Source organism: Musca vetustissima, unplaced genomic scaffold, assembly GCF_032173495.1.
Source record: "Musca vetustissima isolate MV318-11 ecotype Yass unplaced genomic scaffold, APGP_CSIRO_Mvet_v1 utg10644, whole genome shotgun sequence".
NCBI classification, from domain to species: domain Eukaryota; kingdom Metazoa; phylum Arthropoda; class Insecta; order Diptera; family Muscidae; genus Musca; species Musca vetustissima.
In genome coordinates, this window is record NW_026877303.1 from 49,054 (window position 1) to 75,692 (window position 26,639).

The 26,639-nt window shown below is 33.7% G+C and overlaps 1 protein-coding gene across 1 annotated transcript in view; it reads left to right on the top strand.

The window, feature by feature from the left end:
- Positions 1-10,991: 10,991 nt before the first annotated feature.
- The window catches only part of LOC133321880 (protein prickle), a 57,167-nt gene continuing 41,519 nt past the window's right edge, over positions 10,992-26,639 (top strand). Inside the window, exon 1 of the mRNA XM_061530953.1 lies at positions 10,992-12,327. Coding sequence (XP_061386937.1) covers positions 11,051-12,327 — 1,277 coding nt within the window. The 5' untranslated portion in view covers positions 10,992-11,050. The remainder of the gene's footprint in view (positions 12,328-26,639) is intronic.

A 26,639-nucleotide genomic window follows, 5' to 3' on the forward strand; every position in this document is an offset into this window, starting at 1 on the left:
CGAGTTTCAAGGCAATACCTCAAAATTTTTGTCGGATATGTATTATTGATCAGATTCGATCAAATTCTATATCGATTTACCCATGACCGTCTGTCTATTAAAATTGCGATAGATCTCTCAATATTTAATACGGAATAGCTATGTTATACAAATTACAATCGAATTGACAGAAATTTGGTAATTCGGATTATTAAAGGGTAAAGTTTTATTCGCAGAAAATGTTCAAAATAGATTACGAGGTCTTATCAACAGATATAATCCACCAGAGTGTTTCAAATCATCGAGCACTTTTAAAATGCAATTTCGTAGTAAAATACATTCATCGATATCTTCAGTTTTGGGGAAGAAGGAAAAAGTCGGCAAAGGCAAGGTCTGTTGAATACGTTGCTTGAGGTATGACAACGGTCTTGTTTTACCAAAAACTGAAACATCGAAGTGCGAGCTAGTGCGTTATCAGGGTGCAATATACGAGTGGCGCATAACTTCAATGTAGAAAACCTTCACATTTGACCGAACTTGACGCTCTTTTCCCGGTTATCCTCCGCTTGACTGCGGCTTTTGTCTAAATGTTGACTGTCGATTATACTATGAACAGAACACAAGTTCAAAGGTTCTGTTCATAGTAGAATCGACAAATGCTACAGTCAATATTTCAAATGTGGCTTTGTCAATTTTTAGTTCGAATAGTTAAAAATCGACTAGAACCCCAAAACAATACTAACCTTCTACGAAAATAACATAAGAAAATCAAACATACGTTACTCACAAAATGTAAAAAAAAAAAAATTCAAAGGACCAATAAGCCGTATGTTTTTAAAATATTTTTTTCAAAGGACCAATAAGGCGTATTTTTTTAAATATTTTTTTCAAAGCACCAATAAGTCGTAGATTTTTAAAATAATTTTTTTCAAGGGACCAGTAAGCCGTCGATTTCGAAAAAGATTTTTTTCAAGGGACCAGTAAGCCGTAGATTTCGAAAAAGATTTTTTTCAAAGGACCAACAATGCGTAGATTTTTAAAATAATTTTTTTTTCAAAGAACCAACAATGCGTAAATTTTTATTATTTTTACTAGTTTAGGTTCTTTTGTGGTTCTATTAAAATATTGTCCCAGTTGTAGATATTATTATGCATTCCAGGGTATAAAAGAAACTTGGCGTAATTTTTTCAATATCTATCAATATTGTGATATATCCCATATATAAAATTACCTTCCCATTTCCCAAGTGTATGCAATGTGGTAATTAGATTTACCATAGGATAATGTCAGGCATTTTACATGTAAGTCCATCGGTTTAAGGTATGTCGGTAAGTAAGCAGACAGTGGATGATTTGTTGTTGTTATTCAGATACTTCCTACCCTATATACACTGAACCGAAATAACCAATTCTGATCTTTCTATCAAATATTGAAAATATCCCATGCAATCAATATAATCGTGTCCAAAATATTCCTACCAAAAATAATAATTATTAGACCACGTTGGGATATGTAAGCTCTAAACGAACGTCACCTTTCAGTTTTCGATATATTAAAGATTTTTATTAAGGTTTATATATCCAAGTGAGATTGAAACCTTCATTGCAAAGAAATGTCAGGAGGGTATAAAAAGTCCAGTCCGGCGACCATAACGCAATTTGACTCATTTCCAAATTTCTTTTATCAGCGACATTAAATATCGAAATGGTACATTTGTACCGTTATTGGATGCCATCAGTTAATTTCAAATAATCTCGATTAGTATAGACATTAAAAGTCCCCAGTTTTCTTATAATTGAATTCTATTATAATCTATATAAAACAAGCCGAACGTTGACGAAACACACAAAATATATTCCGCTAGTATTATAGTAAACGAAATAAAATATAAAACGTGATAAATAACCACATATTAGCATATTAAATGTTCTCTTGTTAGGGTTTTATTCTTGACAAAGTGCTGCTGATGTTTACCAAATTGGTTAGCGATCTGACACCATCGTTAACTCTCTGCTAATGAAGAGTTGTTAAGTAATAATAACAACAACAATGAAAAGGTTGGAATGTTTATTTGTCATTCCAATAACAGAATAGAACATTTTTATTTGTAATCGTCGCCATCATCACAGTGGGATCCATGACGAAAAAATGTATCCAAAGATTTGAAATAGATTTTCTGAGAGTTTCACATTTGACAGATTTTAGCAGACTATGCATAGAAAATCTCATATAATTAAGAATTATTATTAAACATTGAAATTCGTTGCGGATTAATGACATTGGTCCGATTTTTATAACTGCTATTAAAATCATCGATTGGATTTTATGAGCATTTCCAAAGAAAAAATGTAAAAAAGTTTTTTTTTAAAGAATCAATATTTCCTAAACCGGTTTAAGAATAATTATAATGCAATTTGGGTGTTTTATAGAATACATTTTGTATGTCAGCACCTCACCCAACCATTGCAGTAGTCACAATTTTACAACTTTCGAAAACTTTCTTTCAGAATCAATCTAATTATAAAGAAAAACTGAAAATCAGAAATGCATTTTACAGAAAGTGACAAGGCTTAGCATTGTGTTTTTGAACGATATAACGGCAATTCAAGATCAAAATGAAAATAAAAATGACAAACAGACACAAATCCATTATAAAAAAACACTGTTTTTTTGTGTTTAAATATTTCCCAAATTTCCCAAATCTCTACCATACTGAAATAGATGACAGATCATGCCAACAACAGCAATATTAGCTTGTTTTTCCAACGAAAACAAAAGAAGGCAAAAAGTCATTTTGATTTCCATTATACGACATGTATCGTCGTATATGTTGGCCGGGTTTTGTGAAGAATATGATAATCATGTCCAAAGACAATGGATGCTGTCGAACCAACAGCAACAACAACCACATCAGACAAAATAAACAACAAAAGTAAACAAAACAAAAATGAAACTATAGAACTGAACTTGAAATTCATTACCAATTCCAACAGACACAAGATCGATTTCTTTGCCTGGTTACTTCTTAGTGGCGGTGGCTGTCGCCGCTACACCATCATCATCAGTTGCCCCGAAATCAAAGATGCTTTAATGCCCACATTTCAAGTGTCAGTGGTACAATGTACCACGCCATACGTGGTCTATAGAGATATGCTCAGATGAGCGTAAGAAGGCATAATCATGATATGGATTTCATGTAGTTTAACACTGTAAGAAAATCCTCAAGAACAAACAGAAGAGGACAGATAACTCAAACATGTATCAATGCTTTGCGAGTCATCTGGTCGCATTGTGGCGAAAAAAGGGCCTGCCAGCCTTCCTGCGTCAATGGCCCGTCCGTCTTTACTCATCTCTCGTTATGGTGTAAGTAGTGGTGTTATTACCACTCTTAAAGACAATAAACAATGCCAACCAAGTAAATCCCATCACACAGGAATGATGATTACGACAGCCTCCATACCAATCCAACACACATGGGAGCCAACAACGACAAAGATCTTCCTCACATTCCTCATTATGATTATGTGATATTGGCATTGAATTTATGGCTGGATGGTTGGCAGTTTGATTGCTGGCAAGCTATACGACAACATACAGATATACAGAGATTGATTCACTAAAGAACGGAAGAGTGGCTATTGGGTGAACATAAGACGTATTGCCGGACAGGCTAAAAGATAAGTTTTATTTTGATTGTGATATTGGCACCTCTTCTACGGCTGTTGATCACCATCAGCATCAAACAATTTACATTTAGAACTTATGTTTGCTTGATCACCACAGTCACGCTACCCAATGAACTTTTTCGTCAGAACATAGTTTATGCTTGATTCTAATACCCCGTACTTAGTATGGAGGGTATAAAATATGGACATTCCGTTTGTAACTCATGGAAATAATCAATTCCGAACCTATAAAGAATATATACTCAGGAAGAAATTTTAATCCGTCCGTCTGCTGTAATCACACAAACTTCCGAAAGAAATGACATGCAATATAATATGTTGCGCAGACGCAAATAGGTTATATTCATTCGGAAATGGACCCTATCGACCCACGGTCCAAAATATATATATTTTTAGAATTTGTCTATTCACCCTTTTCAATTATTTCTGTTAAAAAGATTCTCTAAATGCAATCACATGCCTTATATTTCTCTTGGTTATAATAAAGTTAACCAACCATGCGCCACCATACTCAAAAAGGTAGACAGACATCTTACAATACAATCAATCCAGTCAATCAGAACAAAAAAGGCAGTTATAAACTGTACTGCAAAACATTCCATTTCGAATGATAAACTCTGAACTGAGCTGAGCTGCGCTACGAACAGCGATACGAAAAACACTTTAATACCGAATCAGTCGATGCGATAGTTGGTTAATGCTATTGTAATGGCAATAAGTTAGCCAGGGAACATAGATTGCCTTGAATGTGAGGAAACTTAACTGAAATGATAAAATAGTATAGTCATCATCATCAACGTAGTCATGGGCAGTATTAGTAATGGTAGTGTATACTACTACTCTGTTTATCCGAACACCAAATAGAAATGGAAGCTGCCACTACTCCAGCGCTACTTTGGCAAAAAGGTTCTTTTGTTTGTTTGAAATATCCCGATTGCAGGAATTTTTGTGTTAACCAATGGCTTCTTGATTGGATGTATGACCGACCAGCCCAGAGAGGAATGGAATGAAAAAAAGAAAACAAAAAATGAAAAGGTATGAAACTGTAACTGGATGAGTAGGGTTTGGGGGAAATGGCCAACAGCATTAAATACGGAAGTAATCGATCGATATTGAATCGTGAGGCTTGAGTTTTGTGTACAAAACGAAAAGAACAAATGCAACAAAAACAACACTTCAACATGGTATAATAAGTTAAACGCACAGTATAACAAATGTATATACTCGTATATGATTTTCTGTTGAATGACTCCTGGTGAATGAAATATTTGTAATTGTATGGGACTTGCGTCGTTAGAATTTAAGACTTCTATTTTAGTTAAAAATAAGGATTCTCATAATTATATATTTATATGATTTTTCCGACATAGACTTGAGAGTTGATGGCCAACAACAAATGGTCTATCGGCTTTAATTCTTGAGTCATATTTATTTGGTAAACGTTTAAAATACGAACGCAAATTCGTTATCTAGTGCTCCAATACGAGTTTCTTGCAATCGGGATATTTCAGGTTACTTTTGAGATTAAATGACCGCAATCAAATCAAATGACAAATATTTTTGGGAAACTATACTCCTTCTATCTGGAGTCCTTGTGCGACTTTTTTGTCCTTATTTTCTTGAACCTCCTCATTGACATGAAATCCATATTTGTTCCATAAGCCGAACTTAAACCAGCAAGGAAAGTAGTACAGTCGGATACCCTTCACCACTATATTCTACATATGTATCCTGAAATTGAACGAACTTAAATATGTGATCCGACTAACATCAATCCATACAGATTTTCTTCTGCAACCTGTGCTAAATTGCATTTCGTTTGAGCAGATTATGTAGATCGATTAAAAGCAAATTTGACACACGCTATCCGATATGCTGCACTGTTCAAAATATAATCTCACTCGGATAGCCGTTCATTATTTGCTGTACAATTAACATGAAGTCGGTCGAAAATATAGGGAAGCTATGTCTGTATCTGCACTAATTCTAACAATACTCAAACACGTCATTCTAGTCTCAATTTGATACGTTGTGCAAAATGTATTGCACCATTTATTTAAAATCGGACGAAAACATATATGTGAGCTATATGTAAGTCTGAACCGAGTTCCACCAAACTTGACACACGTAAGGCTTTCAGTACTTTAGTGCACATTTTACGTAAAATCGAAAGAAAATATATATGGGAACCATATCTAAATCTGAACCGATTTTCACGAAACTTATCACACATCATTCTAGTCTTAATTGAGTACGCCATGCAAAATTTCTTGCAAATGGAAATAAAAATAGGGGCTTTGCTGCACAATTTACATAAAATCGGACGAATTTTCACAAATTTCAATAGAGTTTGTCCTTAGGCCAAATAAATGAGCTGTACAATTTAACATTAACAGACGGATAAACATGCATGAACCTACTCAGAAAGTGATTCTATTCATTTCGAGATATTTTTTCACTTGATCGAATTCTTGTCCTTCCGCTTTGCCATGAACCGTCAGTAGGCTCGAGCTTGGACATCATCAGCGCACAATATGACCTAGCTGCCGCAGTTGCTCCATACGACTGACAATGTCGATGTCCGTGTATAGATGGTATAGCCAACCACGATATTCACCGTCGACGTTGATCGGTCCATAGATCATTCTCTGAAAGACTTCAAGAGCTGACTCAGCAGCTTGCACAAGTATCCATGCTTTTGATCTATATATCAACACGTGTAGAATCAGCGTATTGTACTGTGTATGTTTGGTCTGGCGAGAGATGATCCTCTTTCAAAATTGCTTAGTTAGACCATAGTAACTATATGAAAGATGTAGTTTTTTAGATCCACACTTGGTCCACTAAACTTTACTATCATCAGCTTGATCTTCTCAACTTTTACTATTAGATACACTTTGGCAGATTCCTTTTCAATTTATTCAAATGATTTGTATTCAAATGATATCGTCCTTTAGTTGTCATTCCGTTTATAGCACATCGATATATTCGAAGCAGTTCTCATAAAGTATTTATATTTTTGATCACAATAAAATCCTGTGACGATTTAGCAATTTTCACCTGGATGTATGTCGATGTAGTCTTTATATGCAAGTTCCGCTCAACTTTAGGTGGTTTAATGATTCTAGATTCATCCGAAGTAGTTTTAATTTGGCAGTCTGGGTTGATTGTGGTTAGACAACTTTTCTCTTAATTTTCCAACTGAAGTAGCTGTTAGTGTCTGGTGAAAAACATTGAAACACTTGTCCATGTTTTGATGGTTATACTCGCAACCGGTAACAAAGTGTGGTGCAGTGTTCACTGATGTACCTTCTCCTGCTTTAAGTCATTTACGTTGTTCATTTGCCACAATCGCCAAAACGTTAAATTAACATATAATAATAAGCATTTTAACCCATCTCAAAACACTGTACCAGATTATTAGAATCAATAGCAACTCGAAAAATCATCGAAAGCAACACGTACTCGCAATAAATACCACAAAACAATGCCAAAGTCATTTCTGATTAAGTCACGGTCAGTAATGGATTTTCTGTTTCATAATCGAAAGAAGAAGAAATATGGCTGGTGCCCTATCTTCGAAATTTTTCATTTTGCTTACTGGGAAAGGAGTACCTTTTTCATACCGCTTGAATTTCAGGCAATTTGCAATTTAAGAAACCAAAATAAACAATGGCAACAAAGAAGTTTTTCAATTAAAATTTCATTTAAAGATAAAAAACTCTATAAAAATTATTCCGTTTATTTGGTGGGCCCACTACGATTTGTTGCTACCTACTACCAATATGTTTTTAAGATGCATATTTGCTTGTGGTATTGGCTATGTGCATACCCATACATATATATGGTTATATAGATGGTGTTAACGTACACCGTGTTGTAAAGTATATGTACTCATTGTTGGCCTACGGTTTTGTGTATTTTTTTATTTTTTTTTCATAACAAAATACTTTTATTAACTTAACAAAGTTTGAATTTCTCAGAATGCAGGGATGTCGAAATATATGTGTGTACCGAATATAATAGAATGTACATATAATAAAACGTATGTATATACGATTGTAAAGGGTATTTTGGAGAAAACAAGAGTCATTTTATTTTTCACGTGGATAATCTTGTACGAAATATTTTTGTACTTTAGAGGGAGGAGAGAATGATGCCTCCTCTAATGTTTCTTTGAAATAAATTTCTTTTCATAACACAATCCACAGCCTCACAGAAGAGAGGGCGAAATGTTTTTATGTAGAAAACATGACTTTTTAATTCTCTAGTGTTAAAATATACATTTTTTAATTAAGATAATTTATTCGAATTTTTATGTTTACACTTTATAGAGTTACACCCTAATATAAACAAATATTCATAGAATACGGAGAAAAAATTGTTAAAAACAGAATTGGAAGGCGGAGGATGGTAACTTTTCATAAATCAACACTAATAGTTTTAAAACACGATCATTACCACGAACATAACAATGCGTTTACGTTTACCACTGTGTGACGTGTGAGCATGCGGTGTTTGTTGTACTCGAACCAGTTGCAAGCCTACAACTTATCTGTGTATGTCTGTCCACATATTATGTATGTACGTACATATTATAGTCATACACTTGTGTGTGTTTGTTTGCTGTTGGTGTTGTTTGTAATCTACGCTGAGAGTGTGAATGTGAGCCGTGTTAATGTGTTGGCCACAATTCCATATGGCCCATTGGCACGAGAAGAATATGAGATACTATCTTGTCGTTGAATAGGCTTTCCAGAGAATGGAAATGGTTTAGCGTTTAACACCACAATTTGGCTAAAGTTCAAAGTTGTGCTTTTTTTGCTTCTCTCAGACAAAAAAGAATGTATCTATTTCCGTTATTCCAAATATAAATACAGCAGCAGCAGCAGCAAAACAACAATTATAAAACAAAAACCGCAAATGGCTGGTCAATGGTTTATGAGACACGATTTAATTTTTGGCCAAAAGGGTTAGTGGATGGTAGTCGCAAACAATGCGGCCAGTAATTAAAGCAATTGTCAAATTGTGTTCGTCGGTTGGTCGGTGGGTTGGCTGGAGAATGGTAACCACAGTGAGAAAAAAATTAGGTTAATGTTTGATTATGGATATAAGAGTTAGCAAAAGAATAGAAACAAGAATGAAAAAAAAAACATATCCACGATAATTTTCATGCTCTTATTATTGAACTGTCTATTTAAGAGAATAATAATCTGATGAAAATATTAATTGAACTAATTCTGTGGAATGTTTTCCTTTGTTCTAGTACAAAATGATTTAAGTGATTGGATTTGGAAAAGTTCATTTATTTTTCAAGTTTATCTATAATGAATTTTTAATAAAAAAGCGAATGCCAAATCCTAATTCTTGGGATTTAAAAGAAATGTGTCCAAGCTTATTCTAAAAAGTAGTGAATCGATATTAATTTTTCCACGAATTACATGGAAAACTTGTAGAAACTAATCTGGTGCGGTATAAAATAGAACCTGATCCTGTATTTAATTGTCTTTTAACATAATTTATTCAAACTAACATGTTGTGGTATAGCTTTCGTATGAAGATTTTGTTAGTTTTTTTATTTTTATTTTTTTTAATTTTTTTTTTGTTGGAAGGTAACTTCTTGGTAAAGATCCTAACCCACTATAGAAAAACTATTTTTGTATTAAACATTATCTAACATAAAATACGAAACGAAAAAAAAGCCTCAATTTCGAAGATTACATTTTTTATTCTACAAAATTTTCCCAGCTAAAATTGGGAGATATGAGAACGGGCTATATTAGTGGAGGAGAACATATTGCGAGTGCGAATATAATTTGACGCCCAATTTATGACGTCAAATACGATCGCCATCTTCGTTGAACTCATCATCACGCCGGAATTCTGCGAGCCATTGGTGGTTGACTTTACTTTCCATTTCAAATAATGGCGCGGCTAAGAAAACTCTGTTGACATTACAAGTCCTCTTCTTCCGAATAAACCTTTTTTAAAATCGCTCGGGATATTTATATAGAGGCTGTACAAATTCTATACATTGTTTACGGCAATGTACATGCCCGATTGTTTTCCGCTTTCTTTTCTCTTCATTTCATAGCATCGGTTTTTGGTAAAGTTTTCCCAGTATCACGACAATAAAGATTATGTAAATACACATGTTAAAATATCGGTTAGGACCTTCATATAGGAGCTAAACTGTTAAAATATAGACCTATTTTGAAAGTATTCTGCGAAGAACACTAAGAACTCAAAATGCCTAATTACAGCCACTTCTTCACTACGCCAAGGACGATAAAAATACTCAATATAGTGCTGGGCCATATTAAATAATCATAAATTTAAATTTCCTAGGAATATGTTTTCAGTCGCATCTATAGAAAAATTCGGCCAGGATCATTAAGTTACCTAATATAAAGTGGGACAATAAATATGGTGATATGTTGACATTGCTTAGGAGTTGTTGGGCTCAGCCCACTGTAATACAGATCTGCTCAGATTAGCTGCATCGACGTATTAGTTTCAACTTCTAAACCCATGGGTTTTGATGAACAATCCTGTGTTGATTGTGGTACAGTCATTGATCCCAAATTAGCATACTACAACACGAAGTTTTGCCTTAAAAACACACATTCATAAGAAATGTTCAAGTTACATTGTGATCTTTGGCCCCAGAAGCAGGATAGTAAAAACGATCTACTTTTTCCCAAGCAAATGTAGACCAGGAATACAAACAAAAAATATCAAAAACAAAAAACACATTAAATCGTAAAGGAAAATTAACGACTTCTGCGAACAAAGTGACAATGGAGAACATTCTTTTTGTTCCACAAGATCTTAGAAAAGGTTTCCCTAACATAACAAAAAAACATTTTATTTCTTTAGGGAAGAAAGCATTTGCAGCGACCACATAGGATGCCGCATAGTCATTAATAAATTGCAATATTGCCCTGAACAAGAATATTATGTCGCAGACATGCTAAACACCAACGTTAATTATGGACTAGCAAATGTTTTTTAGTTGTTGTGTCCAACGAAATTGGTAGTCAGACACACACACACACAGACACACTCACAAAAACGTTAAGGAGAAGAAGAGAAAAATTGTTTAACAAAAAAAAAAAAACAATAACTGATCGACATGTAGTACAAAAGTTCCAAAGTGAAGTGAAGTAGAAGCCGATAAGAAAGAGGATACCATAATAATTACCACACAGAGTCTATGTTTAAGTACACGAACAGGAGGAACAGGAGTACGATTTTTTTGTTCTTGCTTGCTGGACTTCATTTGTAATTTGAAAACAAACAAAAAATCCTTGCAAAAAGGGAAAATTATAATAAAACAATAACAACATTAATAAGAGCACCAACAAAAATCCATAAGCAACAACATGGAGAGCATGTCATCGTCAATTGAACCCGTCGTTCCACGTACCGCCAATTTGCTAGCCTGCAAACAATGGTGGCGTGTTTGTTTCTTGTACGGCGATCAGCAGAAATATTATCGACAGGTTTACAGCAAGGCTGCGGCACAACGACTGGCCTTATCAGCGGCCAAGTCCGCTTCGATGGGCTTAACAAGTGAGCAAAATAATGAAAATGACAATAACAACAATCCCGAGACAGAGTATGATACGGTGGCCATAGATTTTATCGAGACGCAATTAGACGATGCAGACGACGCTGAAGATGTTGAAGATGCATCCCGAGATAGTATGACAACAATGACGATAACAAACCATATTAATGCGCCATCTAAAACAACTGCCAAAGAACAACAGCATCACCAAACGCCAGTGGCTTTATTTCCCTCAAAATGTGAAACAAATGCCGAAGGCCAAAGCAATAACAACGGCAGCAGTGGTGGCGGCAGTACTTTACGTAAAAGTAAGCGTCTTTTACGCTCTTTACGAGGACATCGAAAGGGCGGTGGCGATACAAATAATGAAACAACAAGTACAAGTACAAACGAAGCAAATAGAGCACCCTCAGCCCACAACTCGGCTCCACGGAATCGCCTGTCCAGTCACAATTTGCGCGATACATTGGAGACACTTAAAACTTTAAGCCTTAATAATCGTCAACAGCAACCAACGACGACGACGACAACAACAACCACATCCACGTTGGACAGTAGCCAATTTGTGGCCGAACCCACTAAACAAAATGCCAAACACACCCTGCTCGATGATCCGTTTCTTTTCGGCATCGATGAAGATCATTTGGGCGATTTGATACGGGGTAAAACGCTTCATAATTACACACCACCAACGGCCATCGAAAATGTATCGAAGTATTTTAATTTATTCTCTGAGGCAGAACAAGATGCTTTGAATAGTTTAAATCCCGAATGTATGGCATTGGAAATGCTAGTCGATGAAGAGAAGCCGGCACTGCCACCAAAACGTGGTGGAACACAAAAATCAACAACAACGACAACAAAATCTACAAATAATGAATTACGACTCAGTGAAAGTGATTTAGAATTTTTAAATTTAAATTTAAGAAATCGTAGTTTACCGCGTCACTTGCTAAAGCCCGCGAAGGATCCTCATGACATTAGTTTTACATTTAAAGAGGAGAGCGAGGAAGAATGTAAGAAAGCGTGTGAACTCAAGGAAATGGAAAATCCGGGTACTATTGTTGACGATGGCGGCAATGATAATGAGTAAGTAAATATGGAATTATGAATAGTTTAAAATTTCATTTGCAATTTATAGTAAAATATTTCGAAGATATATTGGAGCTTTTTATACCCTCTACTATGAGGTGGCCATTTAGGAGAAAGCTGAACACACCGAAAATGAGGTTGAAAAATAAAAAAATATATATGTCCACTGAATACCGAATAGTGGGGATAACGTTATGTGAGGGTAGTGAGTTTTGACACCAGCATTTTTAACGCCTTAAAAATATTCTTTAAAAATTAAAAAAAATCTATTCTTAAAATATCCACGCCTTGTGTAAGACCTTGAGAATATTCTTTAAAAAATATATTCTTAAAATATTCATGCCTTCTGTTAGACCTTGAAAATATTCTTTAAAAAATATATTCTTAAAAAATCTACGCCTTGTGTAAGACCTTGAAAATATTTTTTAAAAAAATCTTTTCCTACAAAATTCCAAGCCTTGCATAAGGTTTTTGCAAATATTCTTTAAAAAATCCACGCCTTGCATAAGGTTTTTGCAAATATCCTTTAAAAATACACGCCTTGCATAAGGTTTTTGCGAAAAGTCTTTAAAAAAATCCACGCCTTGCATAAGGTTTTTGCAAATATTCTTTAAAAAAATCCACGCCTTGCATAAGGTTTTTGCAAATATTCTTTAAAAAATCCACGTCTTGCATAATGCTTTTAAAAAGTATTTTTTAAAAAATCCTCGATTTGTATAAGGCTTTTAAAAATATTCTTCAAAAAAACCTCGATTTGTATAAGGCTTTTAAAAATATTCTTTAAAAAATCCACGCTGTGTAAGGCCTTGGAAAATATTCTTTAAAAAATCCAGATGTAGGGTAAGGTCTTCAAAAAATCCACAACTTGTTAAAGGCCTTGGAATAATATTCTTGATTTGATGCAGCTACAACAAAACCATTATTCCGTTAAGCGAAGATCATTCCGCAGATTTTTAGTTGCTACGGGTTACTGACCTAAATTTAATATTTGAAGAAGAAATTTCCTCTCACAATTTATGACAAACTTTCAAAGATTATAATAATTCTTTTTCTCTTAAATGATCTCAGCATGATAATAATGAATCATAATTTACTAATTATAATTATGGTTTATAAAAACAACAACAGCAATTTACTGAACATTTTACCACCATGGAGAAATCAGTAGTTGGTTCGGAATTACTTTCCTGCTGTTTGGCATTCATGTGAAAAAACAAAACACCTCAGTGTAACATGATATTTATATGCAATGTTAACCCCATCTACAGGGACATAGGGTATAATCTGAAACTTTAAACACAAGCTAAGTTACAGGATGTAGTCAGACAAAGAAATTGTGTTTCACAAGGCATGCGTGTCAGATTTTCAATACTTCTGTTGTGGCAAACAGAATAAAGTTACAAAGCAAAAAATTCGTATGTCACCACACAGATTTAGTTTCAAAGGGTGCGTTTATTTTGTTTTCTGACAAAAAACGCAGGTCTATATTGTCTTTGCCAATAAAAAGACTAACAAAAACTTTGTGGTGGCCTGTTCTTCCTTTCCATGCTCATTTTTATTTCGTTTTTTATTGAAAATTGCTTTCTTTTGTTTAATCAACAAGTCACTTTCATGTAAGTTGTGGTTTGCTTGCAAGTTTTCCAAGCTCACTCATCCGTCGATGAGTAGTTGATGGAAGATATAAAAATTAATCCTCTAGAGATAGTTTTGCAATTTTAACACAAATTGATTTTGACCATAAAAATCATATAACATTTTTAAAGCGATAATTTAGTGTCATTTTTATTTTTCTTAAGTGGATATATTTTTTATTGGTTTCTATTTTTTAAAAATGTAAAAGGCTAGATATTCTTACTGATCTTGTTGTGTAGAAAATATATTAGAAATGTATGCATATAATACAATTTTCACAATGGAATAGAATACATTCTATTTTTCTTGTACTTACTTCTTGCAGTATTCATATGTGTTTATAAATACATATAACATACAAATCGATTTTGTCCCCTTATATTCATACATACGTACACCAAGGGAATTGCATTGTCTGCTCTGAAATTATGATTAAAACCATATGTTTTATGCAAATGCTTCAGCCACAAGAAGAAACAAAAATTATGCATTTCCCCTTTTTCCTAATTTGATTTATAGTTTAGAACGTTATGCATCTTATAATGACAGTCTTTGCTAATTTGCATATCCTATGTAATGGCATTTATGTAAACCAGTTCATATTTTAAATGTATTTTCGATGGCAACAACAACAGTACAATATTTGTGGAGTGCAAAAAAAAAAAAAAACAAAAAAAGGGAAGGGCCCACTATACCTTTTCCATCGTTTTGTTGTGCACAAACATTTTCAATCGTCTATTATGGACAAACATGTTATAACACTAATATTTATAATATTCTCTTTTTTTATTATTCTTGATGGAACCAATGCTTTAAAGATTTCTAAATAGATAAGTAAATATTAACTTCAATAATATTGATATTTTACAAGATTCATAGTTTAAAAAGTAGCAGAAACGCAAAATTAAGTCAATTTTGTCCTCTGAATTGGGTTGCGGTCTGGATGGTAGACAACTCCAAATTGCATTATTCGGTTTTGAAGTTCCACTCAATTGGTTTTATTTTAGAACCAAATTTTCCAAAATATTATCTCAATCGGACAACCGGTAATTATTTGATGCACAATTTGTCCGAAATCTGTATGTAAAATAAGACAAGAATACATAGGAGCTATATCCAAATCTGAAACGATTTTAACAATACTTATAATGCGCCATTCTAGACGTATCAACACCCAATGCAAAATTTCATCTCAAATATATGAGAGCTTTGTATAAAAATCTGAACCGATTTGGACTAAACTTTACTCACCTCATACCAGGCTCAATTTGGTACCCTGCATATTTCTACCCTTCGAAATCATATTTGTACCCTTCACCACACTGTGGTACAGGGTATTTATATATTTGTGAATATGTTTGTAACAGGCAAAAGGAAACGAGATAGACACAAGTTTCTATTTGAAAGCATTCATAGAATCACTTTCTGAGTCGATTTATGCATGTCCGTCCGTCTGTACATGTTAAATTGTAAACAAATTACAGGTCGAATTTACAATCCCAATTGGACGAAATTTGTCACAGCTCATTTATTTGGCCCAGAGACGAACTCTCCCATATATAGTTTCGTCCGATTTGAACATAGGTTGCAGAATAGCATACGTATGGATTGATGTTAGTCGGTTTACATATAGATGAAGATCACATGTCAAAGTTCGTTCAATTGCATGTCAATATTCTTTTGAAAAGGCGAAGTTTGTGCGGATACATGTATAGAATATATCCAAAGTGGTGAAGGGTATCATATAGTCGGACTGGGCCGACCGACAGACAAGCGGGCATAACTTACTCGAATTTGCGGATTCTCTGACGATTATTTCGAGGTACATGGGCTATATTCTACTCCGAAAGTCATAGGGTGTCATATCATGGCTGTACGGCGACCGATCAATACCGCGTTTTTATCGTTAAAAAAGTCGCCGGTTTGAAATCAATAGATTTTTTCCTGATTCATACATTGTCCCTACGAATACTATTATTTATTATTTTAACTGAATTTCTCATAATTTTCAAAATAAAAGAAAAAGAAGGAAACATTATAAAAAGTATAAATATTTTTATTATTTTATGCTGTGATAATATTTAAGAATATTTTCAGGAAAAAATGTTACATTCACAATGCGATAAGTGCCTGCAGGAGCGATTCAATGCTTTTGTCTTACTGGTGTATCGATAACCTGAAATGTATGACAAGGTCAAGGTATCTGCTATAATGTGGCACAGGTCTGAGCAAAAAGCCTTTTTTGCTCAGTACAATCATAAAAATCGAATACTCGAAGTGCCAATTAATATTTGTTTCCTTCTATACTAATCGCTCTGACCTAATGTGTATCGATTTAAAAATCACATTATAAGAAACACATGCAACAATGTATTTTCTTAACATCTTCGCTATATGTGTAGCTTTCCTTTTCCATATAAAGGACCAACAAAGACCATATTGACATAAAACACCACAAACAAATTCCTCGAAAGGGAAGACTAGCATACGTTGGAATGAACATAATCGATTGCAGGGTGTGGCAGCATTAACGGAAAGCAGAAACTAGGAGCCATGCAACTAATTCAGAATGTCTGGATGTTGGAAATGATATACAAAGGGATTGCATTTAATAATTTTACACATACTACATTTAATACCTTGACATGTAAATAAAAACAACGTACGGCACATATATCGATTACTTACATCTTTACATATGTAGAATATAAAAAAAGAAAAAATAATAATAAAAAATTGCTAATGAATTTTTATCTCAACAAAACAACCGATAGCAGAATATTGAATACATTCAGCTACCACAACCATTTTATTAAAATTACATTCGTGTGGTCCAAGATCGTATTACTGTCGCCGACACCTACACGAATGTTCATGTCACCTATCATGTTTGAGATTTGTATCTTTGCTGTTGTTTTTGTTGTTTTCTTTAGTTTATCGCATGTAATTGAAGGCTTAAATAAAAGCGGGCACAAATACACCGACACATACACATCTAAATATATATTCTGAAGATGTTGTCGTTGTTGTTGTGGGTTTACCTTTCCATCTCTTCTATCGCTTTAAATTCACATATCTATGTAGCCACAAAAATAAATAGCCGGATTATTTGTCTAATATTCTCTGAAGCTGTTTGTTGAGTGACATTCACATGACAGTTGGAGGTCTTACGGAAATATTAGAAGTGCTTATGTGGTGGCAAAAGTGTTTGAGTTGGAGAATATGGATTTAACACATTTGTGTAATGTGGAAATGAATGTATATTCGTGTGAAGTTTGTTTCTTAAGTTTTTTGTTGTTGCTTTGTATGACAACTGAAATGTATCGAATTCATGGAATTCTATTTGATGTGAATTAAATTACAGAGGAATTTGTTTTTTTGGTAATTTTGCATGATATGATCGATAAGGGAAAGGAATGGCGTATTCATTGAATTAGCAATATAACGGTAAGCATATATTGTTACCTATTAATAATAATGTGAAATAGACTGTTTATAAAACACATTGTTTCCAAAATAAATTCGACCTCCATGCGTAGCAGAATGAAAACCTGTAGCAATATAGGAAATTATACTTATAGGTATGAGGGCATAATGCATTAACTTGCTGAAATATTTTTTTTTTCTGATATTTTCACCTGATATATTTTTTTGCTAACATCGATTCCGAAGTGCGTTAAGACTACAAGAGTGCAACAAGAGTCCAACAGCATTGTGATTTGATGGTTTAATGAAGCCAATCGTGACCAAGGCTTGCTAAAAGGCTAAAGTCGTCGTATCGAAGAAAATTGAAAAGAGAAGACGAATCAATGTACACCAAGAAAATGCGAACTCTTATAAATTGGTTCAAACCAGCGCCTTTTTACCAGCTAGAACGTGGGATTGATGTGTCATCCGACGTAACATGGCACCCAATGACTTATTTTTATTCCAGCAGATAAAAATGCAAGAGCAATGGGTTTCTTCGCAAGAATATACGATTGAAAATTTAATAATCCATGTTAGGAGGTGTCTCAATCGGTGTTTAACAAATTACTTCGGCAATTGGTATCATCCTTTGAAAATATTGGATAATACTTAGAAAAATACATAAATATTATTTGGCGTATATATTTAATAGAATATGTGTATCAAATGTTGGTAGTGGCTACTTCTCAGATTTTTGATGGCACGTTCGATCCTTTCGACTTGTAACTGACGAATTATTGGTTATAATTCCTGAATCGAAACGGTTCCGTATAAACATAAGATTTCACATATTCCTATAGGACAAAAGTCTAAAAGGGTGATATCACACGAGTGTGGCAATCGATGGACTGAATGTAATATCTCTATTACTTAAAAATTTTCTAGGAATTTCGATACGACAATATTTTTTATCGAACCATTATAATTTTAAATAAATTTGCGGATGGAAAGAATTAAATTTTCAAGCCAGAAATTCAATGAAATTGTATTTTTTCTCTTTTGAGTATTCAGTGTTCATGCAAAGTTGTCTATATTTTTATATTCCAATAAATATCAAAAAGGGTTATAATAAATATAATTAAAATCTATTTATTTATATAAACATAAATAGTGCTGCAACGTATAGTTAATTTGCCCCGACGTTAGTCCGGTCCTTACTGGCTTACCAATATACAATTTCAGCCCGCCGAAAATAGCTCAATATTTTATAAGAATAACAAACTTGAAATCCGAGTATTCCTTTAACGCAGGTTTAAAAATCAAGTTTATAGCTCAATGTCACTGTCACATTATGAACTGCCAATATAGAAAGTCCACTACATCCACTATTTTGAGAGTGGATATTTCTATTCAAAAAAGTGTATCATCTAAAACTATCAATTTGATAGTTTCCTCAATTCTGCGGAAATTTTAATGTTCCCATCAAAATTAGATTAAAGATACATTTAATGTGGTAATTTGATATGCATTATCCCCAAAATGTAGAATATATCAATGTCAGTTGTGACAACCGTTTTCCATTTGTGAAAGGAATTTAAAAAAAGCGTAGTAATATGCGTTTCGTGTTTTTTTTCGATTCAATTCAAATCCTGTTACAATGATTTCCTACATTATTTATGTCGCTCTTTGGTTTTCGTTCTTTCCATATTTGCTCTAGTTTTTGTGTTTTTTCTTTCACATGTGATGATGCGAATAAATTACTGCCACGACAAGATTTGATTTTGGACATTGCAAACTTGACACTCTAGATTTGTATCGGAGTAACTAGACCATAGCCAGCATTTACATATGTATGTCACAGTGTTAAATGCTTTTTGTTTTTTTTTTAGATATTGTCTGCATTTAGAGAATCTCCTTCATGTCCATTTACAGACATTCGTTCGTTTCTTTGCGTTCGCTTTAATTAATTTGCAAAACAAAAAATGTTAACAACCCATTACGATTCCGTGAGCGATGTTAGCCATACGATCAAAATGGGATATCGCGATTTGTGTGTGCAGGAAGGCGATGAGAGCGGGACATCATCCGCATAAATGCATAAACCAGAAGTACAGCATAAATAGAGTTATTAACAAATATTACACCGTTTACAATAGACAATCCCAGATAGACAAGACAACGAATTGATGTGAATAAGGCAGCTGTGCTGCATCATCTACCAACAACCAGAAGAACGCATAAATGGTCAGAAATATAAAAAAAAATAATTCTTCCAAAACAAGAATCTGCACGAAACATCTATGGTGAGAAAAAACAACGAACTTAGGCTTGAAAATTATGAAGAAGCGTGCTTGCTTCCTGGATGGCTAGCTGGCACAAACCAGAGCAGTGGCAGCAGCATCTGTATTTGCACCACTTACACTCATTTTACAGTAGTTGTTGTATAATTCCAGTTCTAATTGCTTTTGACTATTTCCAGTAGTAGTTATTACGACAGAAGCTCTTTACTGCGTTTTTTGTGCTTAAAGTTGCTAACGGCTACCATCCGAGTTGGACCAGCAATGGTCAATGGCCCCATGAGACTGTTACAGGAGATGACGACGACGACAATGTCGTTTAGTTGGATTTCTCAAATTTATTTATAATTCGTTCTGACAATGTGTTGTTATTCGAGACATGTCAATCCTTTCATCATACTTTTAATGTTATTTGGAAGAGTTCATATAAAAAAATTATTTTAATTATTTTATTTATTATTTTATTATTATATTTATAAAAATTCAAATTTATAAAATTTTGCTATTAAAGTGCTTTAAATTGCATTTCAAACGCAGCGTCATTTTTTTTTTGTGTCTACAAAGTATCAATTCTGCCTACAGAATCTACCTTGATAATAGAGCTCTTATTAAAAATATTGAAATTTATGGACTTTTAGGAGATCAACAGAACTGATTTTTTATCTATAACATCGCAGACAAGCAGTATAAAATTCTTTCTGAATAAAAAATCGTTTAGATGTCATATCTCCATAAAAATCTAAGTTGTGCTATTGTTTTCCCTCATTTATTCAATATTTTACTAAGCAGGACAAAACGTTTATAAAGTAATTTTTAAAAAAAAGTTTTACTAACCTAATTTCAAACATGAAATAAGTAGAACAGTATTCTTTAAAAAAATATTTCTGTAATTGTACCTGGTGAAACAAGTGACCATTATAATAAGTTCGTTGCTGGTTTTATTTCTAATCATTAACTCAAGTATACCTTCGTTATTATAATTCATGTTCTCGGCTATGCCTTCGGCATACTTGAAGAAAAATTCCAACTTATTATTCTTTGTTTTGTTTCTTCTGTTTTATTTCTCTTTTGACATACCTTGGTAGGAATTCTTATTTTTTAATGCTGCATTCTGTGTTATGATTGTGTATTCTTAGATTGTTGGCTTAGGGTTTGCAAAGTTATTTCGAAATATTACTCCAATCAGTATTTTTATTGTATTACAGTCATTATTATTTTTAAAGTTGTGTCCTTCACATGCGAATTGGATTCAATTATATGTTTGAGGTGAACCGTCGATTGAAACCATCAATAGATTTTGTATGAATTTTTCGTCCAAATATATCATTAAATTAAAAAAAGAAGTGTGCACATTATGTTTTGTGATTCTCCGGCATGACCGTCCTAACTTGAATCTCTTTGCATTGCTGTATACTGTATATATAAAAGTTTATTGGGCCACACATTATAGTGGTTATTTCTTGTTCGTGTTTTATCAGCATTGCGTGCTGCGATTATTATTTGTTATTCTCTGGATTTTTGTTGTTTATTACCTTTTATCTGTGTTGCTCTAATTGTTAACACGAATATTTAAGCAGACATTGTGTGAAATATATTTTGTTGAAAATTATAATTTCAAACCGGTTATAAAAGTACTCAGTAGTAAATATATTTATGTTTGATGTCATTTCGAATTATATTGATCAATTTAAATATGTTGTTACTATAGAATGAGAAAGGTTGTATAAAATGTTTTACCTCAGGAATGTGGAATGGACATACATCATATAATTGCTAATTTTGTAGGAATCTATAATATACGAAAATCAGCTTTTCAATTGTTGAAAAAAGATTGAATTATTTTTCAGAGCGATATAGCTAACAATCGAGTAATGAAGCCGAGGGTCATAACTTTATTACTCCGGAATTATTAAAGTATATGAGAAAAATTGAATAGTCTTGGATTTATTGATCTGCCATGCAGATCAAATCGCATATTGTATTTGCTTAATCACAATGGTAACTATAACCAGTAAGGAAAGTAGAAATGTCGGACTGGGCCGACTATATTATACCCTTCATCACTTTGGGGATATTCTACATATGTATCCTAACAGACGTCGCATTTTCTAAGAAACATTGAAAGATATATAGGGACTTTGGTGCACCATTTACCTTAAATCGGACGAAACTATTTATGGGAGCTATATCTAAATCTGAACCGATTTTCTCGAAACTTGACACACATCATTCTGGACCTAATTCAGTACTCTATGCCAAATTTCGTGCAAATCGAAAGATATATAGGGACTTTGGTGCACTATTTACCTTAAATCGGACGGAACTATATATGGGAGCTATATCTAAATCTGACCCGATTTTCTCGAAACTTAACACACATCATTCTGGACCTAATTCAGTACTCTGTGCCAAATTTCGTGTAAATCGAAAGATATATAGGGACTTTGGTGCACTATTTACCTTAAATCGGACGGAACTATATATGGGAGCTATATCTAAATCTGACCCGATTTTCTCGAAACTTAGCACACATCATTCTGGACCTAATTCAGTACTCTGTGCCAAATTTCGTGCAAATCGAAAGATATATAGGGACTTTGGTGCACCATTTATGTTAAATCGGACGAAACTATATATGGGAGCTATATCTAAATCTGAACTGATTTTCTCCAATTTCAATAGGGTTCGTCCTTGGACCAATTAAGTGACCTGTGCCAAATTTCATCCAAATCGGATCATAAATGCGACCTGTACATTGTTAACAAAAATACATGGACGGACGGACAGACGGACATGCATAAATCGACTCAGAAAATGATTCTATGCATATTCTCAAAAGGAACCATGGGTCTATCTCGATTTTTTTTTTGCCTGTTGCAAACTTATGCACAAAGACATAATACCCTGTACCACACTGTGGTGAAGGGTATAAAAAGACCAAACGTGTGCTATGTAATGATTTGTCTAAAATAATAATATCAAGCAAAATACTTTTTGTTGATAAACATTTTTGGTTTGGTATCGATTTCGGCCGATATCTTCGAGACCAATAGGTCTTTTGCAGTGATTCTTACAGAAATACGATCTAAATATGTCCACAAACATATTCCATCATACATAATTCATTTTTCATCTTTAGTATGCTGGCTTTAGGCGTTTATATTGGAATTTTGTTAAATTTGTATTGAGGCAAAATACTTATTACACTTACTGTATGTATATTAAAAAAAGCTTCGCTCAAACCAATTGGCGAAGCTCTTTCTCCACTGCGAATGAGGCAACTTAAAAGTATATTCCGTGCACGAAAAAATTGTTTAGAAAAGTCATTATATTTCATATTTGGACCGGTAAGGAAGGCGCTAGCTTGAGCCGATGCTTAGGGTTCGTAATGTGTTTTTCAACATTTTCCGAAAACTTGACCTCCTAAACCTACTTTGAAATGATTCGTCCCCAAAAATTTGGCCCTTTTTCAATAAACGTCTTCCGAAGCACAAAGTGTATAGGGAAATTATATTTTTTTTTTCCTTGCATCAACTAATAATGCTGAGGGGCCATTGCATCAAATAGCAACCATTAGTATTTTTTCTATTCGTGTATTACTTGTTATAACTTTCAATATAACCCTAACAAGACAAAACAATGGCATTATTTAAAATTTCAATGTCAAGTTGATATTTCACGTAATATTTTTCACATACTTGTCAAGAAAGACCAAGGCAAAAATTATATGATCTTTCAACAAACATATCAACACGGCATGAATGATCTATCAAACACCTGCCGTCATTCTACTCTCAACACACACCTCAACAAAACTGCAAATATAGATCTCATAAAAATTGGTATGAAATTGAAACACGAGATACAAAAATAAATTTATTTTTTTACCATTCAATTCAATCTTATTGCTTTTGTATTAAATGTGAACTCATATTTCCTTTAGAAATACAGGTTTTTGTCTTAAGTCTTTTGTTAATGCCGCCATATTATTTCATTTGTGCACACACACACAAACATGCTTTATCAATTACAGTAAAACATTTCCAACAAAATCATAAGCAAGAGATAATTATGTTCGATTTTTTGTTAAGCAAAAAAATAAAATAAAAATTGTGTAAATTTATGACATGTTCAAAATTACATTTAATTAAGCCGGTATTTGATTTTCCGCTTTGCCATAATTGTATCTCTGAGATAATCAACTGGTTTTTCGAAGCAGTTTTCATTTATTCATAGCAGCAAATGTTTTAGTTTACAATTTTCACTTGCAATAATAAAAAAACACACCTGTGGTGATAACATTCATATACATAAATAATAAATTTATCGATGGATAAATAATTTTTAATTAATTACCTTATAAAAATCATTTGAAATTATCTGCGTTGTATGTTTTTGTAGATTTAATGATTAGAAAAAGTTGTGGTTTTTTTATTTTGGTAAACATGCAACTGGTTCTTCTTCTTCTCCTTCTGCTTTGAAGAATGAACAATTTCCTTGATCATGGCATAGGCAGCAGCTGTGTGTGTGTGACAGACAGCTTTCTATGATTTGACTGGTATGGAAACCACGTCAATTGAATTTATTGCCACACCAACCAATTGGATCTCCTATGTTTGTGTATGTGATGGAAAATCAATACCAAGTAGGCTTAATGCGTTGCATTAAATCAGCCAAAAGCTGATGAAGACTATGTCTGTTTAGCTATGCATTAAGCTAAACATGTGAAAATCTTGTACACTTAACGCCTCCTAATGTGCTGCCTGTTAATGTGGCCAGCCAGACGGCCGACCAAACGGCCAATGTGAGAAGGCCACAATTTCTAGCACGGCTTGCGGTAAAAAAACGAGGTGCAGAACAAAGAGAAAAGAAACATGCAAGGAATGCATGAGGCTTTTTTCGTTTTCTTTTCTTACAAACGCTCCTCATGTCTGCCGTGTCTGTTAATGAGGATTTTGTTATGGCTTATAGCCTTAAGAGGCTGCTCCTACTACATGCTCGGCACTATATGTTGATGGGGTGGTGGCCATTCCGACTTGGCAGCAATTCTGTGTGTGTTGTTTTCTTTGTAATAAAACTGTTGTCGGCATTTTGGAGGTTAATAAATTTATTGAACAGCTCAATTCTGGTTGTGCACATTTCCATGAAAATTCTATTACGGGAAATCATTTGCATATTAAGATAAACGTCATGGCCGCCAGAGGTATTTATTCACTTATCGTTGTTAACAGCCATAAAAATAACAACTCGACAAGTGATTTAATCAGCCATGGCTTGATCCGATTGGCAAATAGCTAACTTAAGTGTATAATCTTTAATCTCTTTTGTAAATATATTTAAATAAAATGTTTTTCTAATCATTTATGTTTTTTTCTTCTTCTTTTCTTTACAGGTAAGTTTGTTTAAACTATTTTCCGCGACAGAGGTAATAGTGCTCAATAGCACCAATCAATTTATCATTACGTCCCTATAAAGATAAACATTTTCCCGCAGATCAACAAATACACAACATTGTTTGTTTGGCAATGTGTTGAATGGCCGGTTTATAATCAGATACATGCGTATCTTTAACACCTCACCTGTAATTCGAAACTCTACTTGAAGACGTTTAAATTTGCAACAATGTGGCAAGAAACAGACATAGACAAAACGAGAGAAAATTTTGTTATAGCCTATTTTTTTATTGTATCTTTAATTAGATATGGATCAAAAGTTAATTTAATTTATTATAATTGCCATTATCAGCAACATTTCAAGGTTTGAACTGTCGGAAATTAATTTATGCAAGTATGATATGTTTTGGGTTTTTATTTAATTCAATGAAAATTATTTTAAAGCATTCAATTATATATTTATTTTAATAAGTTTTTAGTGATACTTGTGTGAAGATAATGATCTACGTCATTGTTTCAACTAAATGAACACTTGCAACAAAGTCGAGATCATGAGTGGTGGAAATTTCATTATAGGGATGAAAGCCCTTGACGAGTATCTTGCATGGCAAATTTATTTGAGTTTTAATCGGTCGATTATAACCCGTAAAAAATATGTTATATTATTTAACAAACCAAAAACGATGTTAATTTCAGCCCGGCCGAACTTATTATACCCTCCACCACGAGGGTGAAAATCAAAATATCTAAAATTAATATGGGGCTCCTAAGAGAAAACTCGTGTTATTAGAGGACTTTGAACAGACCGACAAATACGTGAGAAAAATATGATCGAAACTCTCAAAATATCTAATAGTGGGGCTACGGTTATATGGAGCTATAATAAAACGGAGATGAATATTGATTTTATTTGGCAGTGAGATTTGACAGCAAATGACAATACAGAATACCAAGTTACAGCCAATTCGGCTGAAAACGTGTCTCAATTTTTCAAAATACCGACTTGGGTCAATATTAATAATTTTTAGTGCGGAAATGTGGTGATACCGTAATGAGATACTAAAATACCAAAACTCAGTCAATTTGATTTGAAAAACGTGTAAAAAATCCCTATAATACCGAATACTAGGGGGTACCGTTATTTGGGGGATACCCAGAGACTTGGGTCAATACTAATAATTTTGGGGACAGTGATGTGCTATACAATGAGAACCCAAAATTACTGCCAAATTCGGTTGGAAAAGTGTCCAAAATCCCCAAACTACCGAATATTGGAAGGTATCGGTATGATGGGGCTACCCTGGAACTTAGTCAATATTAATAATTTTTGTGCGGAGATGTGCTATATAATGAGAACCCAAAAATACCAAATTACCGCCAATTAGGATGGAAAAAGTGTCCAAAATACCGAATATTGGGGGTAACGTTATTTTTTCGATCGTTCCCACGCCACTCATTCCCGCCCCTGCCGACCGAGGGGGCCACCTCCTCATAACGAGAGGAGCACGTACACCCCATAGTCCGGACTATGGAGGGATATGATAGTAGGAAAACTACCGGCTACAAACATTTTGAACCG